Consider the following 9,515-nt stretch of genomic DNA (forward strand, 5'->3'; position numbering starts at 1 on the left):
TATATATATATATATATTATAATATATTTCCTTATGTAATTAAAGTTCAAAAATAATATTTAGTCTTAAATTTCAGAAACTATAAATATGAAAACACATATGCATATGCACTGAAACTTATATGATGTAATGTATTATTTATTACTATTCGAATATATTGTCCTTATCCACAATCTGTTTATTGTTATATTTGTCTATCTATTTATTGTTATAAATAAATACATATAATGATCATTTTGGCAAGACAAAAATTTTATGTAATCGTAATATGTAAAATTATTTTAAGAAGTTATGAAAGTTTCATTACATATGTATAAATATGCGAAACAATTGAAATAAATTATATCTTTCAAAATAGAAATTAATTTGCATGGAATAAGATACAATTTAGAATTAATTTTATATATTTTTATATATTAGTACATTTAAAAAATATAATTGCATCTATTTTTTAAACGAAATTCTTTTAATTGTTCTATTTTTACTATAATATTTATGAATAATTTATGAATAAAAAATTTATGAATAATATATTTATAAAATGAGTTTATAGATTATTATAATTTAAAATTTGTTAAATTATATTAGATATATTTATTTAAATATATAGATATATTTATTTAAAATATTTATGTTATAGTAATCCTTCATTTATTTTTTTAAAAGTTTAATTAGTCTAAATCGCGAACGTTTTCGCAAATAGTATCATACATCTCAAATATCTATATAAATACTTAATAGTTATATGTATTTATTTAATCATGCTATAAGTAAATATATATGTTACATATATAAGTAAACAAAATTCTCTAAAGAAAATTAGTATTTTTATTCTATTCGTTGAATATTAAAAAATATAGAAATTGGATAATTATTTTAAATGCTTTAAAATGAAATTAAGTCAATTTTATTTTCAATTTTTTAATTGTTATTATTCTTACTATATTAAATTATTATGAATTTATTATATGAATTCATTTTATTATGAATTTTTTGTAGTAAAAAAAAAATGGATACTTCATCAGAAAACAATAATCACAATTTAAATCATGCTATAGCAGGAGCTGTTAGTGGTTTTGTAACAAGATTTGCTTGTCAACCTTTAGATGTTGTAAAAATTAGATTTCAGGTAAAAAAATTTATATTATGTGGAATACAATGACAATACTTATAATGCTATGTATAGATTTAAAAAGAATTCCATTATTATAGTTACAAGTTGAACCTATTGCTAACTATCATGTTAGTAAATATCATTCTTTTTTACAAGCATTTTATTTAATACTTAAGGAAGAAGGTATTACAGCTTTTTGGAAGGGACATATTCCTGCTCAATTATTATCAATTGTATATGGAACAACTCAGGTGAATATATATTTTATGAAATTTTTGATTTTTTATAATGTAATTTTTTATTTTTATTATAATATTTTATTTTTATATTTTTAATTGAAAAAAGCATAAAAATAATTTCTAATATTTCTAATATTCATCTAAATTTAAATATTACATTTGATACTGTTTAAATTTTATAATTTATTTCAGAAGCTTTTATTATTAATAGTAATTAATAATAATTATTATTATTAATAAAAATATTATTATAATATTACTAATAATATTTTTATTAATAAAATTAATTTATATTTATATTATTTATATTATATTATTAAATAAACATTTTAATTAAAGTTGAATTAAATATAAAAATAATTATTTAGAAAAAACAAATTCTATAAATTTTAAATAGTATCATTTGTAATACTGATTTATTTAAATCTCATTTTCATATATAACTAAATATTAAAATTTTACAGTTTTATTCGTATCATATATTTATGAAAATATCTCATAATTTTTCATTGTTAAATGAATGGAAATATTCAACCAATTTCATAGCTGGAGCAAGTGCTGGTTTTTTAGCTACAATTATATCATTTCCTTTTGATACTATAAGAACCAGATTAGTAGCACAATCAAATAATTATACAATTTATAAAGGAATTTTTCATTCTTGCAGGCAAGTTTAAAGTTAATAAAAATAATTGCATAATAAAATTAATTGTTATTTTATAAAATATGTTTACAGTTGTATTATAGAACATGAATCTCCAAAAGTTTTTTTTTATGGATTATTACCAACTTTATTGCAAATTGTACCACATACAGGTTTACAATTTGCATTTTATGGATATGTGAGTGATAAATATAAGAAATATTATAATGAAACTAATATTAGTTTTTACAATTCTATGATATCTGGTAGTGTAGCTGGTCTATTAGCTAAAACTGCAATATATCCTTTTGATCTTAGTAGAAAAAGATTGCAAATACAAGGATTTAGAAATGGCAGAAAAGGTTTTGGTATTTTTTTTGAATGTAAGGGACTTATAGATTGTTTAAAATTAACAATAAAGGAAGAAGGAGTAAAGGGATTATTTAAAGGTTTAGTGCCAAGTCAATTGAAAGCTACTATGACAACAGCATTACATTATACAGTATATGAGCAAACTCTAATAGCATTAAAAGCATTAAGATCAGATATTTTAGAATAATAAATTTGTATTTTATAATTATATAATAATTATATAATATATTTTATAATAAATTTGTATATTATATATAATATATAATATATATTAGTGTTATATTAATTTTATATTATTAATTATATTAGTGTTATATTATAATATATTATAATATATAATATATTCTCTTTTTATTGTCATATAAAAATATACATAATGAAAGATATATATAGATATATATTACATAATGTATATAGTACATATGTAATGTAAGACTATAGTAAAACTAAAATATGATCTTTGATTTTTAATCATATTTGTACGAAGAATTAAATTATAAGAGAAAATATCAATATAAGTTTCAAACTTGTTAATATAATTTTCTTTAATCATTATTCCTGCTTTAATAACTTATTGTAAAATACATATTATATAATATCATATACTAAAATACCATAAAATATAAAATAATAATTTTCTATAATATTTAACTTAAATTGTTCTTATAATTGAAGTGGAGTAGGCATTTCATCTGGATTTCCTTTTAAAACTGCTATAATATTTTTAGCAGTAATTATTGACATTTCCTCTCGTGTTTCTATAGCAGCACTACCAATATGTGGTAATATCACTAAAATACAAATGAATTTTGAATTTTTTAATAAATTTAAATTTAAATATATATATAAATTATATAAAAATATTTTTTATTATACTTACCACAATTATCTAATTTCAATAGCTCACTATCTAATGGAATAGGTTCAGGAGTCATAACATCTAAGCCAGCAGCTCTAATTATTCCATTTTTTAAAGCTTCTATTAGAGCAGATTGATCAACAACTTCTCCTCTACTGACATTTATAAATATAGCAGATTTTTTCATTTTTTTAAATGTATTTTGATTAAACATCTGTCTTGTGTCAGGAGTTAAAGCTATTGTAACAATTACAAAATCACTTTTTTCTAATAATATATCAAGCTTTACTTTTTCTCCTCCAAATTCAGATGCTTCTTGTTTAACATTTCTACTTGTATATAATATTTTAGAAGTATTAAAACTTTTTAGACATTTTGCTACTTGAATACCAATACGACCTAATCCTACTATTCCAATTATTGATTTAGATAATCCAGGTCCACACATCCAAGTAGGTGACCATGCTTTCCATTCACCCCTATAAAAATTATAATTCAAATAAAATTTATACTTAATTATATAATCTAAAATATTTAATAAGAATATATTTTTATTTTATACTCATAAACAGCTCTATTTGCTTCTATTAATCTTCTGGATGTAGCTAATAATAATGCTACAGTTAATTCAGCTGTTGCATCTGTTAGAATGCCTGGTGTATAACCAACTTTAATATTCCTTTTTTTTAAGGCTTGTAAATCTAAATGGTCAACACCTACTGACATAGAAGCCACAACTTTTAATTGTGGTCCTGCTGCATTTAATACTTCTTCATCTATTTTATCTGTTAATAAACAATAAATACCATCTATATTTTTGATTTTTGATAATAATGCAGATTTAGGAATCGGTTCAGGTTTTTCCCATAGAACAATATCACACCTAAAATATAACAGAGAAAGTTATAAAGATTAATAAATAGTTTTTTCATAATAATTTCATAAAAAATATATAATATTTGTAAAAAATATTTGAAAAAAATATTAAAATATAATTGTATATACATATACAATATATATAAATTTTATATGTTTATTAAATACTATTATATATTATATATTTTATTTATATATAAAACAATATGAAAAACATATGAAAAATACTTTATATATTGAAACAATAAAATATATTTTAAGTCTTTTTTAATATATAGAAAAGTACTTACTGTTCTTTCAGCAAATTTAATGCTACAGATGGAATATCTGGACGTGTAATTAGAACTCTTGGTCGATCCATTTTTATTATTGACGTGAAAAATTTCTGATTATATATCGAAAGTTTGAAAGCAATAAAAAGTAAAGATTTAGTTTGATTTAATTTTCCAAAAATAGAAAAATTAAATAAGGACATTTTTATTATTTTTAATTTAATAATATACTTTTAAGACTTATTTTTTCATTTAGTTTTTATACTATGAAGTGAAAAAGATATAACCTTATTTACTGTTAAAATATTTTTATTTTTTATTTATGATATTAAATTTTTTATAAATAAATTCATATTTATAATCAATTATAATTTAAATTTTTTTTATTTATCTGATCTTGAGAATTTTCTTAATAAAACTAATATTATATATATAGTGTTGCAATATTCTATTATTATAAGTTTTAATTCATTTTTTTATATCTTTTTTCGCATTTATGATTCATATTAAAAATAAAAATATTTATTAGAAGTTTTTTTATTTTTAATTTTTTGTATGAATAAAAATTTTTAATAAAAAATAATATAATAAAATTATGATTAAAATTTTTATTATTTTTAATTCTATATCTCTAACTATCAAAATAATATAATTATATTAGTATATATATTTTATTATTTATATTGTTATTCAATATTTAACTATTGATCAAAATTTTTATTTATTATTATTCTTATTATTAAGATCAGAGAGCTTTGAGTTTTCGTAATTTTTGTTAGCTGCTAAAATAGTATTTTTCATTAACATTGCTACAGTCATAGGACCTACACCTCCTGGTACTGGAGTTATATGTCCAGCAATTGATTTTACATTTTCAAAGTCTACATCTCCTACTATTTTATATTTATTATCCATTTTTATTCTTGTAATTCCTACATCAATTATACATGCTCCTGGTTTTATCATTTCCTTAGTGATTAAACCAGGTATACCAGCTGCAACAACAACTAAATCTGCCAATTTTGTAAATTTTTCTAATTCAGTATGAGGAGTATGACGATGACATATAGTTGTAGTCATATCTAGTGCACCTGTTCTATCTAAGAATTAATTTAATATTAAGATTTTATAGATTTTGCAATTATATATTCAATGTTAATGTATCACATATTCATTATATTATATACCTTTACTGTCACCATGTAAAAGTAATGCAATAGGTAAACCAACATGTTTAGATCTTCCTACTACAACTGCATTTTTTCCAAAAGTTTCAATATTATTTCTTATTATTAATTCTTTCACAGCCAAAGCAGTTGCAGGAATAATTCCATTTCTATTTAATGCTAAATTACCTAAATTTTCTAAATGAAAACCATCAACATCTTTACTTGGTATAATCGCCTGACAAACTTCTTGTTCATTCATATGCTTTATTAATGGCAATTGAACAAGAATTCCATCTACAGTCTTATCTTTATTTAAATTATCAATTTCATTAATAATATCTTGTTGTGAACTATTCTCATTTAAGTGAATAGTATAATTTTCAATTCCTAAGTTATCAATAAAATAAATCTATTATATATAGATATCTCATAGTTTTATTTAGTGTATATATATATATATATAATTTATTATTTTTTAAATTATTTAATCAAAAACTATTAATATATAATATATAATAATTATATAATTATATAGATTTTATTATTTTATAACATCTTACCAATAAAATTTGCAGCTTTAATTTTTTTTTCAACATATATTTTACTAGCAGGATTATTACCAACTTTAATAGCCACTAATTTAGGTCTTTTTTTATTATCATTTATCCAATTATCAACAGTTATTTTTAATTCATTTTGTATTTTATTAGCTATTTTTTTACCATCTATTATTATAGCGTTTTGTCTAAAATATATATGTGAATATGTGAATTATATTTTTTATTATCTGTTAAAAAGTTATATTAAGAAACTTGTAGAAATACTAATTAATTTTTCTAATTATTTATTACTATTAATTTTTAATAATTAGTCTTTAATATCTTTTTAATTTTAAATTTTTTAACAATTTTATAAAATTTAATATATATGTTACTTACAATATATTTGAAGTATGTAGTTGCTTCAATGAAGTATGTAAAAGAAGTGACAAATTTTTCTTTAAGAGAAACATATTTTCAAATATGTAATTCTTTACATATATTTGATTATTTCATAGTAAAATATTATATTATTTATATATATAATATAAAATTATTTATCATGAAATAATAAGTAGTTATTATAAAATCTTACACTCTGCTTCTAAATTCGATTATTATAATTTGAAATTTTTATACTGTAATTTTTGTAAATAATATGGTAATATAACACTGTAATATAAGCGCTGTTAGTGAAAGTATACTGAGAACGGTTTGCAGTAGTTACCAGTAGAAATCCTAAAATTATAATGAAAGTTAAGGATTTTTCTATTTTTTAAATAAATTTTTTATATGTTAATGTTTTATTATGTATGGAGAATAATAATATAATTTATTTTCATATATTACGGAAAAAATAATATTATATTTTCAATTTAATATTAATTGATGAAATGATAAATATACTAACAAAATAAACATAAAAATATTGCACTTTTTTCTTAAAGTAATAAAAATGTTAATCTAGATTTTATTTGTAAATTAGAATTTATTGATTTATTCTGCGGAAGATGTCGCTGCTGTATTACTTTATTATATTATTATTTCATTATTATTATTATTTCATAATTTCAAATAAATTTCTAAATTTACAAAAAACATATAATATAATGAAATAGAAAATATATTAAAATACATTAAAATATATTAAAAAACATATTTTAATATTGTGAGAATTCAATTATGACAAAAAAAGCACGTTAAAAATATGAATAAACTTAATTTTACAGGACATAAAATTTTTAATTTGTTTTTTGTATTTTTTAATAATAATATTTGACGAAAAATACTAAAAAATATAAGTTTTAATATAATAAAATATAAATTCAAGAAATCATTACATCAAAATTTAAATAATTTATCTTAGTCTATTTTTTTGGTTCTTTAATTTTAATTAAATATTTTTTTGGAATACACAATGAATAAATTTGTAATGTAATTTTTACACAAATGATATAAAGTTTCTTATTATTATCACAGATGAAATATTATTTCATATCATAAGAATTTTGAAATCACTGAATTCCGTTATTTTCTTATATCACATGCAATGATATATAAAAATTTATATATATATAAAATATAAATATCTCTTACAATATTAATAATAAATTGTATAATATTAATAGATAAAAGAAATAAAAAAATAAAATATATATAATATAAAATATATAATATAATATACAATAATAATAATAATATACAATAATAATATACAATATATATAATATAAAAAATATATATAAAATGTATATATTTACAATATATAAAAATTGCAATAAATAGACGAATGAAATAAATTCTTTTTAGATTTACAAAATAATACAAACAAAATAATAATATTAATTAGATATTGAAATTTCTTTAACACATTTTTCAGATGAAATATAAATAAAGATAATAAATAGTAAGGCAAGAAGAATAAGATACAAATATTGTAATCAGCGCCATCTTAAAAATGTCGCAAATGAAATACAAAAAGAAAGAATAGAAAATAGTGATAGATAGAGATATAATAAGAATAGACTCTTAGCGCCATCTCTCGACATTTTTTGAAAAGTAATATACTTCCAATCGAATAAATCGATAAATAATCGATAAATCGATAATACATTGGCTTATGATGAAACAATTAGAAAGATATTATTCATACTTTGGCGCGCATCAAAGTTATCATCATGAAAGGACATAAGATTTTAATTTCAGTGATTCGACTACAAAATAAGTAATTTTATTTATATTTTATTGTCGAATTTATAATTTACTATTACTTTCTTTTATTTAATAATTTATTTATTATTGTAATGATGAAATTACTTAGTGTTTTGAGTTTAATATAATTAGTTAATTTTATATATTAATTAATTTTGTGTTTTATTGTTATTTTATATATTTTATTGTTATGTGTTTTTTATTTAAAAATTCTTATTTTATACAGATTATTATTTAATTGTTAAGTTTCAAAAAGAAAAATTTCAATATGAATGCCATTGTACTTTTTCAAAAAGAAGTTTTGAAGATTTTTGCTTGTATTTATTCTATTTTCATTCAATCGTTTTTACTTTATTATTTTAAACAGTTCTTATATTTTTATAATAAACATTTACCACAAATATTAATATTTCTAGTTTAAATAATAATTTGAAAATATATATTCTTTTTATATATAATTTTTTATTATTTAAAAAATTGATAATAATCAATTTTTAAAATAATAATATTTTTTGAAAAATGTTTTTTAAATCTAAATTTTCTGAATGTTCGATAGAAAGAAGAAAGAAAATATGGAAAGATTATGAAAATATGAAAAAATAAGAATATGAAAATATGGAAATTAAATTCATAAGTCTTCTGTTTTGATTATTTTAAATTCAGTTATTTTTATATTATGTTCTCTTCTTATTTTTTCAATTTTTATAAATTTATTTAAGTTTTTTGTTAAATTTTTCTTTTGTTTTTTTATTTTTATTTAAATTTAATTGATCTTTTTATTGAATTTCTTCTTTGCATTTATAACTATTTTATTATCTTGTTAAATTAATAATTTTATTAATAATTTTTTTTTCCAATAAATATATCTTTACAGGATTCCAATTTTATAAGCAATAACAAATAATATATATATTATATTATATTTCAATTTTTCGCGCGATTTTTGAATAAAAAAATAAGCATCATGAGCCAGCCAATCAGAATGTCGCTTAATTCGAGACGCGGGACAAATCAATGCGCATCGCAATGCGCAATGTAGTGCGCAACAGTCTACAGTTGAAAATTGTGTGGAGTGGACGTGTCGTCGCAAATTCGGATTCCGCAGTAAGTTATTTTACTCTTATTATTACCAAATTTATCAATTATTGCTAATTTAGTTTTTTAAATAATCCATTCCGTGTAGTGAAAATGAAATTAATTAATATTTTGTGTTTCTTTGTG

The 9,515-nt window shown here is 18.9% G+C and overlaps 4 protein-coding genes across 5 annotated transcripts; 1 reads left to right on the plus strand and 3 right to left on the minus strand.

Annotated features, from left to right (window-relative positions):
* Positions 1–57: 57 nt before the first annotated feature.
* Positions 58–2,585, plus strand: LOC122715782 (mitochondrial thiamine pyrophosphate carrier-like). The gene is made up of 5 exons (XM_043938234.1): positions 58–126; positions 1,000–1,129; positions 1,213–1,365; positions 1,818–2,020; positions 2,090–2,585. Exons 1-5 carry the CDS (start codon positions 122–124, stop codon positions 2,553–2,555), a joined length of 957 nt encoding a protein of 318 aa, XP_043794169.1. The 5' UTR covers positions 58–121; the 3' UTR covers positions 2,556–2,585.
* A 303-nt stretch (positions 2,586–2,888) lies between these two features.
* Positions 2,889–6,523, minus strand: LOC122715772 (glyoxylate reductase/hydroxypyruvate reductase). 2 transcript variants are annotated; one of them, XM_043938222.1, is made up of 5 exons: positions 6,483–6,523; positions 4,394–4,488; positions 3,790–4,110; positions 3,249–3,706; positions 2,890–3,159 (listed from the first exon to the last, which is right to left on the minus strand). In XM_043938222.1, the coding sequence occupies exons 2-5, from the start codon at positions 4,462–4,464 to the stop codon at positions 3,032–3,034; spliced, it is 978 nt and encodes a 325-aa protein (XP_043794157.1). In that variant the 5' UTR covers positions 4,465–4,488; positions 6,483–6,523; the 3' UTR covers positions 2,890–3,031. The 2 variants fall into 2 exon arrangements, with proteins under 2 accessions (XP_043794148.1, XP_043794157.1); XM_043938213.1 differs by lacking the exon at positions 6,483–6,523 and having other exon boundaries at positions 2,889–3,159; positions 4,394–4,728.
* Positions 5,083–5,455, minus strand: LOC122715791 (bifunctional methylenetetrahydrofolate dehydrogenase/cyclohydrolase, mitochondrial-like). Its single transcript, XM_043938247.1, has one exon. The coding sequence runs from the start codon at positions 5,453–5,455 to the stop codon at positions 5,093–5,095; it is 363 nt and encodes a 120-aa protein (XP_043794182.1). The 3' UTR covers positions 5,083–5,092.
* Positions 5,555–6,038, minus strand: LOC122715796 (probable bifunctional methylenetetrahydrofolate dehydrogenase/cyclohydrolase 2). Its single transcript, XM_043938261.1, has one exon. It carries the CDS (start codon positions 5,801–5,803, stop codon positions 5,555–5,557), a length of 249 nt encoding a protein of 82 aa, XP_043794196.1. The 5' UTR covers positions 5,804–6,038.
* Positions 6,524–9,515: the final 2,992 nt, after the last annotated feature.

The sequence above is a fragment of the Apis laboriosa genome, unplaced genomic scaffold, assembly GCF_014066325.1.
Source record: "Apis laboriosa isolate Shangri-la unplaced genomic scaffold, ASM1406632v1 scaffold113_cov153, whole genome shotgun sequence".
Lineage (NCBI taxonomy): Eukaryota > Metazoa > Arthropoda > Insecta > Hymenoptera > Apidae > Apis > Apis laboriosa.